A 13,771-nucleotide genomic window follows, 5' to 3' on the forward strand; every position below is an offset into this window, starting at 1 on the left:
AAATATTTTAATGTGAAATAATATTTGGTATTTAAATTTTTATATTATATATATTATATTTTGTTTTCATTGTGCTATAAAAATGTTTGAATGCTACAGGGCAGGAATAGAGACACAGACATAGATAATGGACTTGCAGACACAGTAGGGGGAGGAGAGGGTGGGACAAGCTGGGGGAGCAGCCTTGACATATATGCACGACCATGTGTAAAACAGCCAGCCAGCAGGAGCTGCCTGCAACACAGGGAGCCCAACCCAGTGCTCTGCGATGACCTAGAGGGGTGGGATGGGGGTGTGTGCGCGAGGGAGCCTCAAGAGGGAGGGTTTATATGTATACTTACAGCTGATTCATGTTGTACAGCAGAAGCTAGCACCTAATTATAAAGCAATTATAGTCCAATTAAAAAATAAATTAAAAAAATTTAAAAGCCAGCAGGCATGGTAAGGACTCAGAAACTGCTTGCCTATTACATGAGTGGATACTAAAAAAAGTGTTATGTTTGCCCATTTTCTAAGGCAGTGTATTGAATAGTAGATAGTTTACTCTTTTGTCTTAAATTGTAATTGTTTGAATATAAGGGAATAATTGATTTCTTTCTTTTTAAGAGAAACCACTTGTTCATAAATCAGCAAATTTTTTAAAATCCTATTGTGTGCTGGATTTATTAAAATCCGGTTATTGGGCTAGCCCTGGGGATGTGGTATGTTACAAATTCAAGGAAATCACAGCTTGGCAGAATTCTAGGAGACAAGAATACAAATGTTACATCATAGGGAAAGGACTTTTTCCCTTGCTTTTTAAATTTCTGAAGAAATTCCCAAAAGGCAGACTGTTTATAAGGATTATAACAAACTCTTCTGATAGTGGTAAAACCCCAAATTACGTTTGAGTAATTTTTAATTTTGGCTTTATGCTTATGCAACTAATTATGTAACATGTAAATAAACATATTTCTTAATTTTGAGAGGAGACCATCACAGTTGTCGTGGAATTTTATGTGCATATGCCTGTAATATGTACATACAAGCCTATCCAACATGCTTGATGTGTTTATATGTTGGCATTGAATTACTAAATATGAATAAAAGTAGGTGTTTGAAACTATACTCTAATGAAGATAAGTATAATTTTTATATTTTTAAGAAAATCATTGCTTCCCCTAGAATATTGCTTTTGTTTTTGTTTTTTAATAAAGAGCCACAGAATTGGAATGGGTGAGGGTATGAGAAAATCTACATTTGACCACTGAACTGTGATGCTGTCTAAAAGGTGTTTTATAGACACTCAGAAGAATTGGCTCTGACAGCAGCCCATTCAGCCAAGAAATTTGACTGTCATCTTCATCCACTTGCTTTCCCTCACATGGATGACCAGTAAATAAATGTGTCTTTTCCTTAGTGAATGATGGCAGGTCCCTATCTATCAAATTGCACTATACAAATGAGACAGAAGCATCGAATTTAGAAATAGACAAAAATTCATCTAATGATGCATTGCTTTTCATTTTCTTGGGCTTTTCTGTTGAATGTAGAACACGGCAGAATTATACAGTTAGATTGGAATATTTCCAAATGGGAGCTTTCTTAAATAAAGCACTTGTTAAGATGATATTGGGGTACTTCAAAAACTGCAGGCACGGTCTAATTTTGACCATGTTTATGAGTCAGCTACATAGTATGATGGTAAAGACCAAGGTCTGGCAGGGTGCAGTGCTCATTTACCCATATTTTTTGGCCTTGACAGCAATAAATATTGAATAGAAGGGTGTGTGTGTGTGAGTGTCCATCCCCATACAATTACTGTGTCACCTTTCTGCTCCCAATTAGTTGACTACACATGCCCTCCCTTCTCTCTTCACCTAGGGTTTTCTCCAACATGAATAATTTAGTCTCCGTCTTCCACATGACCATCGGGTACCTTCCAGCAGGCACCCTCGGAGGCTATTCTAGTTTCTTAGTGGAAGCCACTTGGAGAGAGCTGAAATAGCACAAATAAGATGCAGTGTACTGGAGGTCTGTGATGACTGGATAAAATCTCATTCGCTTGCTCCTCATCATGAATGAGAAACTGTTGCTATATACTCTGTCTCAGCATATTTCTTGAATGTCTTCTATCATCTGGTTACCCAAATACCTGCATTTCCAACATGACAACCCCCAAACCTCTGGAGTTTTGTCAGGTAATAAAAAAAAAAATTAGGAGGAGTAGGAACCATTTCATTATATTTTATGAAACTGAGAGTTAGAAATGTCTTCAATTTGATGCATCTGGAGGTCTCCAAGAAGTAAATGACAGGTTGACAAAGCTGTTTTAATGCCGTAGTGTCAAAATGCCACCCCTCCTCACTCCCCGGAAAATGGCCAATTCTTAAAGCCCAGGGTTGAATCAGGTTTGCTGTGTAAAACGTCTTTCAGTGTCTGCAGCTTCTTGGCATTTTGACAGTTGTTCGAAGTAGCCATTTCAGCTATTGCAGTGGGGACAGTTTCAGTGGCCAACTCTGAAAAGACCAATGTGAACTATTTCAGTCAGAAAAAAAAAGAATCTCATGAGAGAGATGGCAAGGTTTGATGTGGATCTGGGAAGATGGTCTGTTTGGATCTGCAGAGGGAGGAGAATGTTCTAGCTGCCAACCATATGAACGTTAAATTTTTGGAGCATATTGGGCTCACATATGAGCCTCACCTCTTGCAGGCTGCATGGCCATGGGCGGTCACTCAGCCTCTCTTTCCTCCAGCCTCATCTGTTAAGGGAGGAAGAACCAGACCCACAAGGCCGTTGTGAACCGTAAGTGAGCCATGCACAATGTAGAAAGTGAAAGTGTTAGTCGCTCAGTCGTGTCCTACTGTTTGCGACTCCATGGATGTGAGAGTTGGACTATAAAGAAAGCTGAGTGCTGAAGAATTGATGCTTTGGAACTGCAATGTTGGAGAAGACTCTTGAGAGTCCCTTGGACTGGAAGGAGATCCAACCAGTCCATCCTAAAGGAAATCAGTCCTGAATATTCATTGGAAGGACTGATGCTGAAGCTGAAACTCCAATACTTTGGCCGCCTGACGCGAAGAACTGACTCATTGGAAAAGACCCTGACGCTGGGAAAGATTGAAGGTAGAAGGAGAAGTGGACGACAGAGGATGAGATGATTGGATGGTATCACCGACTCGATGGACATGAGTTTGAGTGAACTCCGGGAATTGGTGATGGACAAGGAGGCCTGGCATGCTGTGGTCCATGGGGTTACAAAGAGTAGGACACAACGGAGCCACTGAACTGAACTGAACTGGACTGTTGCCCACCAGGCTCCTCTGTCCATAGCATTTCCCAGGCAAGAACACTGGAGTGGGTTGCCATTCCCATCTCTGGCCGATCTTCCTGATCCAGTGATTGAACCCAGGTCTTCTGCATTGCAAGGAGATTCTTTACTGTCTAAGCTACCAGTGAAGCAGGGTAAGCCTTCAGTCAGGGTTAGTAGGTGTGGTTAGTAGGTAAGAAGGGCAGCCAGTGAGAGCTCAGACTGGATGTTGGAGGTTGTCTTGTTGGAATCATGGCAGGGTGTTGGAGACTGCTGGAGGATTCTGGAAAGGCAATAAGGGGACTGTGAGTTTGCTTTTCTGGGAAATTAATAGGGGGATGTTATAGAGATGACATTACAAAAACAAGGCTTAATGAAACTTATGCTGTTTTATCTTGCATAGCCTGACTGATTAAGTCTATTGATTGTTTAGTTGCTTCTGGCATATACCAGAAAGTGTCCTTTTAAAAGGTATATCATCTAAAAGTTTAATTCTTTTTGGTGCTGAAAGTCTTTTATTCGGTAGTAAGGATTGTTTCACTTGAAATTTGCACTTGATTTATAGGCTCTCTCAGGTGTCTTATTTCTTGGTTAATTTGGCAACAGTCGCTTAAAGTCCTCATAAAACACGTTAAGGATTCTTTCTGAATTGTACATAATGATCCAGGCTAGCTAGAGCTAACGACAACTTTTCTATTAAACTTTCTGATTAAAAATGTTCAAGCAGAGGTCTTTATTTTAGTGTAAAATTGCTTTATGGTATGCAGGAAGCTGGCAGGTGATAATATAATATGCCATTGCTGTGGGTTTTCAGCAAGCTGCCAAATGGACTCTGCTGCTGTGAGCTTTACAATTGTCTGAACCTTTCTCGCCCAACTGCAAGATTATGAACATTAAAGCTGATCATATCCTATACTTAAATTACCATTTTTGCATTATCTTCAGTTCCTATGAATGGTTCTTGAAGTATAATCTTTATTTGTTTTGGAAAGCAAATGTTTATGGGAATGATATTAAGGGCCAGGAATTTTAATTATGACAACTTTTGTACATTATTATTTCTTGAACCTTATGCCTATTTTTCTCAATATTGAAAATGGCTTGAAAGCAGTAGGATTATTAGAAAACTGACTCTATCACAGACGTCAATCACCAGGGGCCCTATTTGTATGCTTGCTTCAGACCTGTGCCCTAAAATGAGTTTAGGTGATACAGCTAATTTTGTCTGATGTAATATAGTGTTCCAGTGATCTCAGTGATTAAATCAATGATCTGACTTAATAAAACAATTCTAAAGGGTCAACTGATTTTTGCCTTCAAATGGTTTTATAAATTTGTTTTAAAAGAAATCTTGTTTTTACTGTTTACCCTGTACATTTGAAAGAGCTAGATAATCCAAGTTAACTAAAATAAGTTAACTAAACTCTTGAGGATGCTCACATAATAGAACATAGTCAGCCACTAAAAGTGTTGACTGCTGTCAGGATCACCTCTCATTCACCTGTGAAATTTTGCAAAGATGAGCTTGCCTGGAACAGCCTGTGTAGATTCAGATAAGATACTGACGGGATAAGAGGCAGAGCTGATCTAGGGTTGACCATGAGCACCTGTATTTTAAATCAGCTCCATAGGGTAATTCTAAAGCATAGCACTAGCTGAAAAGTACTGTTGACGAAAATTGCTTAATAGCATGTAGAAATATCCACAGTATGTGAAATAAGCTGTTTACTGTGTATAATATGATTCCACTGGGAGAAAAAAAGAAACAAAGTTAACAGTTTTCTCCGACGATATATACAGGCAATAATTCAGGAATGCCTAATCTCTGGAGATTCAGACTTGCATTTGAGTCAGTTCTTCTTTATATGAATTGGTTAATTATCCATGTCTATAGCATTTCTTAGACATGGATAAGTAGAGTCCCATGGACTTCAAAGAGATCAAACCAGTCCATCCTAAAGGAAATCAGTCCTGAATGTTCATTGGAAGGGCAGATGCTGAAGCTGAAACTCCAATACTTTGGCCACGTGATGCGAAGAACTGACTCAATGGAAGAGACCCTGATGCTGGTAAAGATTGAAGGCAGGAGGAGAAGGGGACGACAGAGGATGAGGTGGTTGGATGGTATCACTGATTCAATGGACATGAGTTTGAGTAAGCTCCAGGAGTCGGTGATGCACAGGGAGGCCTGGCATGCTGCAATCTCAAAGAGTCTGACACAACCGAGCGACTGAACTGAACTGATTGACTGACTGATAGTATTTCTTTACTGCCTTCCTTTGCTCCCATTTCTGGTGGCATTTGGGAGTAGGTTATATGTGTACATTGTTATCTTCTAAATTGCATATTGCTTTACTTGGCTATGTGGGTTCTTTGAAATATTTCCACATCCTGAGTCTGGCAAATACATCAGAATTTGACATGCAGACCTGGATATCCTCTTTGGAAAGGAAAAATGGAGAGAAAGCCAAAAATACTAGACGAAATACTCTCCTAGATCACATTTTTAGAAAATGTTATGGCCCTGATTGTAGTCTGATGTGAGCTAAAAGAGTCCATACATCCTGAACGAGCTCATGCAATTAGAACAAATTTTGCTTAGAACTCCAGAAAAAGGCCTAGTTCTCTCTCTGCTCGGGATGCCCACACATGTACTTTCAAGTCTTTTCATTTCAGATGGCACTATTCTCCCGGAAATCCTCCAGCCTATGCACTTCACGGCATCATCACATTTCCTTTAATTAATGTTCTTGAGTCACTGTTTCTGGAATCTCAGGCCTTTGAACGTATTTGTTTTCTAGCCCTTACTGACACTTCCTTGCCTGTAAAATTTTCCCTGGTCTTATCCATCAGGCAGTCTGAACTGCTCACACCTACTGGGATAGAAGAACCACTTCCACTTAAGCAGCTGTCATCTTATTATTGAGTTTAGAAGAGTCAGTGGCACTTTTAATCTTATTGGATCTAATCTTCCCTTGCATTCGCACAAGGCTGTGTTTTTGCCTTTTTGTCACCATCTCAGGGCTGCCTTTGTTTATTCTGCCTGTCAGAATCGCACACTTAAAGGTGCAGTTGTTTTCATTATTATCCTCTACCTCTCTTTCCCTTGGATCCTTTATTTCTTTCCGTGTATGTTCGGAGAAGAAGAAAGAAGGGGGAATTTAAGATGTGATTTTTAACTGTTTTTCCATAGTCTTATTTTGTGCAGTGTTAAAATCTCTAGCATAGTTGTCTGTGTATCCTATGCTCATGGACCTTATTCTTATTCCCTTGGGTTGGAGGGTCTTCTCTTGCAAAATCAGGACTAATAAGTAGGAGTGGGACAAACCTGGGAAATGAACCTGTCAGCCTGATCTTTTTCCAGCTGACCTCTGCCCAGTACTTCCAGCAGGCCCTTCAATGAAATCGTCCAACTCTTGCCTTATTTTTGCTCTGTTTTATGGCATCTACTGTTTGATTTAGATTTACACTTGGATATGTTTCTTTTTGCTGGACGTGTGTTTCAACTTGGAGTGAGTTTTGCGTTGAGTTTTAATTATATGAATAGTTTGACAGTATATTCTTTCTTCAGGAGTTGGCGAAGATGGCTAGTTGTTTGTTTCCACTCTGTACCAATAATTTTCTTGGCATTTAAATTAGTACCTGAGTTTCTGGAGAATGTATAAGTCAGTGAGAATCAGTTTTTATGAGAGGAAACTCTGAGGGATTTTATTTTCAGTTCAGTTCAGTCTCTCAGTCGTGTCCCACTCTTTGGGACCCCATGAATCGCAGCACGCCGGGCCTGCCTGTCCATCACCAACTCCCGGAGTTCACCCAGACTCACGTCCATCGAGTCGGTGATGCCATCCAGCCATCTCATCCTCTGTCGTCCTCTTCTCCTCCTGCCCCCAATCCCTCCCAGCATCAGAGTCTTTTCCGATGAGTCAACTCTTCCCATGAATTGGCCAAGGTACTGGAGTTTCAGCTTCAGCATCATTCCTTCCAAGGAAATCCCAGGGCTGATCTTCAGAATGGACTGGTTGGATCTCCTTGCAGTCCAAGGGACTCTCAAGAGTCTTCTCCAACACCACAGTTCAAAAGCATCAATTCTTCGGCGCTCAGCCTTTTTCACAGTCCAACTCTCACATCCATACATGACCACAGGAAAAACCATAGCCTTGACTAGACAGACCTTTGTTGGCAAAGTAATGTCTCTGCTTTTGAATATGCTATCTAGGTTGGTCATAACTTTTCTTCCAAGGAGTAAGCGTCTTTTAATTTCATGGCTGCAGTCACTATCTGCAGTGATTTTGGAGCCCCCCAAAATAAAGTCTGACACTGTTTCCACTGTTTCCCCATCTATTTCCCATGAAGTGGTGGGACCAGATGCCATGATCTTCATTTTCTGAATGTTGAGCTTTAGGCCAACTTTTTCACTCTCCTCTTCCACTTTCATCAAGAGGCTTTTTAGTTCCTCTTCCCTTTCTGCCATAAAGGTGGTGTCATCTGCATATCTAAGGTTATTGATATTTCTCCTGGGAATCTTGATTCCAGCTTCTGCTTCTTCCAGCCCAGCATTTCTCATGATGTACTCTGCATATAAGTTAAATAAGCAGGGTGACAATATACAGCCTTGACATACTCCTTTTCCTATTTGGAACCAGTCTGTTGTTCCATGTCCAGTTCTAACAGTTACTTCCTGACCTGCATACGGATTTCTCAAGAGGCAGGTCAGGTGGTCTGGTATTCCTGTCTCTTTCAGAATTTTCCACAGTTTATTGTGATCCACACAGTCAAAGGCTTTGGCATAGTCAATAAAGCAGAAATAGATGTTTTTCTGGAACTCTCTAGCTTTTTCGATGATAAGTCAGTGAGAATCAGTTTTTAATGAGAGGAAACTGTGAGGGATTTTCTTTTACTAGCACTTGAAGATATTGATTTGTTTCTCATTATAGAAACTGAAATCAAACATATCTAGGAAGAGTTGAGTGTGGAACAAATGAGTGGTTCTGAAAACAGTATGTCAGAGAAGAAAAAAAAATTAGAAAATGGCTCAAGAAGTTGTACTTTGAATAACGTTTGCCCTTTACAAAGGACAGTGAGAAGATCCTCTTCATAAGCAGCGGCCCAGCACAAAACCGGCTTTCCTTGCTAATGAAAAGCTGCAGGGACTGTGTGTTGCTGTCTTCGTGATCTGTTCTTCTCCCAGCAAGTCTCCTCTCTGTCCCTACCTGAATCTTTTGCTTAATATTTCATTTTGTAAATTTAAAGAGAGCCCACTCTTCTTCCAAAAAGGTTTTCCCTTTGTTTCACAACAATACACATGCTGCATTAATATAAGAAAGAACACAGGGCCTCCTGCATAGCTCCTAAGAGCTCAGATCTTTCCCTTAAACTATCCTGGACCTTTTCTGTGGTTCCTGCTGTCACCTCTGGTGGTTTTGTCTATCCCCATGGCTTCAGGGCTCAGTTTTTGAGTGGTTTCCAAATATGTAATTCTTTGACCTCTCCCTTGAATAAGAGACATGTAATTCCAGTCTTCTACTGGATCATTCCACCTGAATTTTTAGCTGAGACCTCAAACTCACACTTTCATTTTACAGTATAATCCTTGATAAAATGCATGTGGCTGTGTTGGTTTATCACCAAAATTCCCAGAATGACTCAGTCATAAGGAAAGCTATTCATATAATCCACCCATAACCAAAGAATCTAAGGGGACTGGGAACCATGTCATCATCTACATCGATTCTGAAAAAGCAGAGCAGTCAGCCTCTTGTTTGACAACCCATCATAGACTGGCATAGGGATAGATATTGAAAAAAACAAACAAACAGTGAGAGGTAGGTTTAGTCAGACTAAAAAGTTATAGTAACACAGAGAATGATAGAAATCATTTGACAAAAATTAATATAAAATAACAAATTGCATCATATACCAAAATAAGTGTAAGGTGAGTAAAAGACAAAGGCCAGGTATTCCCCAGGGTTTTTAAAATTTGCCTCCTTCGAGGACCAATCCCTTGGGAGAATTCTGGAAGGGAGGAAGGAAACCCTGCAGTCAGCTTGAGAGTGAGCCTACGGAGGTGGAATCCCGCTTCTGTTTCTTTGTTAATTTAGACTTGGTGGTGGTATGATTTTCTGCGGTTTGTGTGAACTGTTGTAATTTCTAATTGCTTCTTTCCTTCCGCAGTATACTCAGTTTCCTAGGCTCGCTGCATTCTTTGGTAATAGGAAACACGGCCTCAGTTTACATCAAGTCCATCTCCCTGCTGTCCTGGCTCGGTTGTCTTTTTAGATAGTGGAATGAAAATCTCAAGATGTGATTTTTAGACTTTAAATTCTTGTTTTCAGGGCAGTAAATGAAAGGCTCTTTATTTCCCATGGAAGTTGTGAGTCGAGGTGGCTCATGGTGGGCACCTTGTGCTTCCTCACCAAGCACCCTGTCCATGCCATTGTGCTCTCGTTGATGTAGAGCAACTCTTATTGTATAAATATACATGTCTCAGATACACGGCTCCACAGTAAGTGGTATTTCATCAATTCCATAAGATAGAGAAAAAGAGCTAAGATACAGCTTTGTACATGCCCAAGACTGTTTAGCATTTGTATCTGTAAAGATGACTTGAAAACTGCCCACTAGGGCAGCATTTGGAATGTGGATGAAAGGGGATAAGCCAACCCCAAATGTGGATGAAAGGGGATAAGCCAACCCCAAACCAGGAAAGAGCTCATGCTGGGCACTGATCGTACTAAATAACTTATCCCTGATTTCTCTGTTTTAGCTCTGAGCTGACTTGTTTATTTTAATGGCCTTCAACTGCTGTTCTCGGGACAGGATGAGACACAGCACTGTGTCATTTTCAAAACCCAATGCTTTAACAAGTGCGCGGTATTCATTCTGGACATTGTTATTCTTCTGTATTTTTGGAAAGATATATTTTGCCACTTTTCTTTTCTAGTAACTTGTTTCTCCACGTCACAATCTGGTGACTATTGTTATTCTAAGATGGTAATAAATTTGTGTTGTGGATCCTTCTGCTGATGCTTTGACCGCTCACTGGTTCAGTGCAGTTGCAACGTTGAATGGTACTCAGAATTTGGCCAAAATCTGCAGGGAAATATACTGTGAATATGTAGCCTGGAGCTTTCATCTTGTACCCACATGATCTCTCATCCCTTTAAAAGAGAGTTTTAATAAGTGCGTGTGGGTATATATGTAGTGTCAGCATCTTGTTTTCTCTTTTGCTAACTAATAGTTTACTCTCCTACTAGATTAAATGATCAAATCATGGTCATCTTAAGGAATAAATAATTTATATAACCAGAGCATTCTGTCATAAGAGCATCAAAACATCTGTATTAGACAGCTTTTCAAAATATTGAATGCTGGGGTCTCTTGTGACACTTGTACACAGAAGTATAACTTATATTCAAGATCATGTATCATTTTCTCTTAACAGTTGACTTCAAACCCCGTGCCAGCATGGATACTGTCCATCATATGTTACTGTTTGGATGCAGTATGCCAGCGTCCACTGGAAATTACTGGTAAGGGATGGATGGGTTCATAGTACAAAGGTGTGTAGAAAATGTATTTTTTGTTAGTACAGAGTGCATCTTTGCAAATATTTTACAGCTGATTAATAAATAGGCAGAATATTTCTTTTTTAGGAAAGAGTTGTTCCTTTGCAGCTCGTGGTTATCATGGTTCGATTTTCACAGTTCTTCAGTCTGCTGTGGCACAGCCATCCGTCTTTGTCACTGGCTTAATGAATATATGCTCATTGTCAGAGATAACGTGTCAAGGTGAAGACAGCTTGTAGAGAAAAACTGAAACCGAGATGATGGACACCCTGATGTGTTTTTTTTTTTAAGTTCATGATTCAACCCAAAGAGTACCATGGATCTGTTTGTTGAGTCCTCTTATCCCATATGCTGTGCTAGTTGGCCTGTATACACCATTTAAAATGGAAATGAAAATTTTGGCTAAGTGTCTCTTCAAGGAGCTATTACCCTGCTTCAGAGATGAGGAGTCTGAAGCTCAAAGAGTCAGTGACTTGCGCAAGGTAACACGGCTGGCTGGAGTCACACCAGGACTGAACCCTGGGTTGTCTGGTTCCAAATCCAAAGTTATTTCTGTTTTACCACACTTCCTCCCATTTATTCAAGTAACTGTTGCAGTTTTAGAATCTATTTTAATCACTGCGGTGAATCTTAATATCATGTCATGAACAGTCAATAAACATCTATTAAATGTCTGTTATATGCCAACACTGCAGCAGGTGCTGGGGGATGTTCTCAGATAAACAGATATATTTTCCGCCCCCAGAAGCTTACAGCATAATTGTGGTGAGATCTTCCCTTTCATTTTATCCTCTGGGAGTTCATGAAGATCAGTGATCTTTGAAAATAGCCGTGCATTTTCAGCCTCATATTTTGCACCTCTAGCCGGAATCACTGTTTCGTATTTAGCAGACCAGAATGACCAGTGTGTCCTGCTTTGCATTTGGAAAGGGACCGCTCTTGCTCCTGCCCCTGCATAGTCACAGAGACTGATAGACCTTTCTCTGCGCGCCCTAATAGTCATCAGGCTAATTCAAGGCACACAGCAGCTACTTTCTAGCCACTTTTATAATAAACAATTGTAATATGTATTTGGAACTGTTGAAAACACAGGGCAATTAGTGGAAATCTCCCTGGACCAAGTACCATCAGAGCATTTGTTAATAGTCTTAAGTTATTTGAGGAAAGGGGCGTATCACGTAGGAAGCCAGCTCACATGACTGGGTGTATGGAAAAATGGAGTCAGCAAATCACAGTTAATACCCTGTGACATCAACATTCCAGATTTTGCTCTTTAGTAAATTTTTGTGAATAAAATCCTGGGGATTAAAAGATTATTCTGTGACAGCTTTTTCTGAATCTTGTTCAGCAAATCATGTATTCTGGTTTTTATGTTTTAAAAATATTTCTTGTGAAATGAGCGATATTTACCTTTGAATTAGAATTAGTGAAAATAGCTAGAGGGTATGTAAGCTTTTAAAATCTGCTTTAGCTTCACCGTAATTCAAGAGAATGAGTGAAAAAAAGCACTGAAATATTATCATGGCTTTAATTATTAAGAAAAATTATATAAAATGAACGAAGCTTGGTTCACCATTTTCACGTTCAGGGAATATCAAAAGAAACGTATTATTTTGACTCTTTTAAAATATTAATATCCTTAAATGTACTATTTTGAAATTAAGTTTATAAAATATATTTTCCAAAAGACTTCCAGGTTGGGGAAAAATATTCAAAGAAAAATGTATGTGAAAGTGAAAACAGCCATTTTGAGAAAAGTAATTGCTGCAGTATTTTTTTGTTTGTTTGTTTGCTAAAATTATTACTTGAAAGGCATCATGTAGAGTAAATGTGTAATGAACTATCTAGACTCTGTTGGTAAATTATTTATTCCATGTGGGCTGGCCTTGATTTTTTCACTGTAGCAAGGGACTGACACTAGATCATTTGCAGAATTCCTCTGTGCTCTAAACTTTCATAATTCTATGAATATAAATTGCATGCAAATACTGAGTCAGATTGGGAAGGCATCAGTATCAGGAGTTGGAGACATGAATGAGTCATACCGGTTGACTCATCTCAAGCAGGCAGGCCACTGTGTTTTGCCATTGAGTTGCATCACTGAGTAATTAGAATTCTTAACAGCATTATACCCACATCATTTCAAATGGACTTTTAAAATCTGTCTTGCAGCCCATATTCCCTGTGAATCTATAGGTTAGTTATAATTGACGTTCTAACCATATATCATGGACAATAATTGATGCTTTTAACCAGCTCAAAGTGTTCATCTAGCATTTAAAAGTAGGATTTTTTTCACTTCATAAATGTAGGCTCTGTTCAATATGCAAGCTAGGAAATGTACTTTAAATAAAACTGTTTAGTGACTTTGGCTTTCTCAGTCTAGCCCTATTCTCCATTTAAAAATGAGGTAGACTTTTTATCCCCCAATATTTGGCAAAATCCACGCATCTTTTTGGCTTGCCTGGTGACTCAGATGGTAAAGAATCTGCTTGCAATGCAGGAAACCCCCAGTTTGACCCCTGAGTTGGGAAGAGCCCCTGGAGAAGGGAATGGCAACCCACTCCAGCATTTTTGCCTGGAGAATCCCATGGTCAGAAGAGGCTGGTGGGCTACAGTCTGTGAGGTCGAAAAGAATCGGACATGGCTGAGCGACTAACACTACCATTTAGTGCATTAGAGCTCACAGCTGAACTTTTCAGTTGCTTCACAGAAACATCCCCTACACCCTACCCCTGATGCCCCTCAGGCTCAGACAGTCAGCAGATATTTTCCAACTGCTTAGCGTCTTATCCTCCCACCTGAATTATAATTCTAATAACAAAAATCTATCAGTGGCAAAAGCCTTGCATTGTTTTTCTGCATTGTCTGAGTCATGGAATTTATCACACTCATTTTACAGTTGCAAATCTATTC

At 39.7% G+C, this 13,771-nt stretch overlaps 1 protein-coding gene across 46 annotated transcripts in view; it reads left to right on the forward strand.

The window, feature by feature from the left end:
• The window catches only part of PAM (peptidylglycine alpha-amidating monooxygenase), a 323,041-nt gene that overhangs the window by 191,521 nt on the left and 117,749 nt on the right, over positions 1–13,771 (forward strand). For all 46 annotated transcript variants that reach the window (XM_069590225.1, XM_069590236.1, XM_069590190.1 and 43 more), the window contains one exon: positions 10,732–10,819. In XM_069590225.1, coding sequence (XP_069446326.1) covers positions 10,732–10,819 — 88 coding nt within the window. The remainder of the gene's footprint in view (positions 1–10,731; positions 10,820–13,771) is intronic.

Source organism: Ovis canadensis, chromosome 5, assembly GCF_042477335.2.
Source record: "Ovis canadensis isolate MfBH-ARS-UI-01 breed Bighorn chromosome 5, ARS-UI_OviCan_v2, whole genome shotgun sequence".
NCBI lineage: Eukaryota > Metazoa > Chordata > Mammalia > Artiodactyla > Bovidae > Ovis > Ovis canadensis.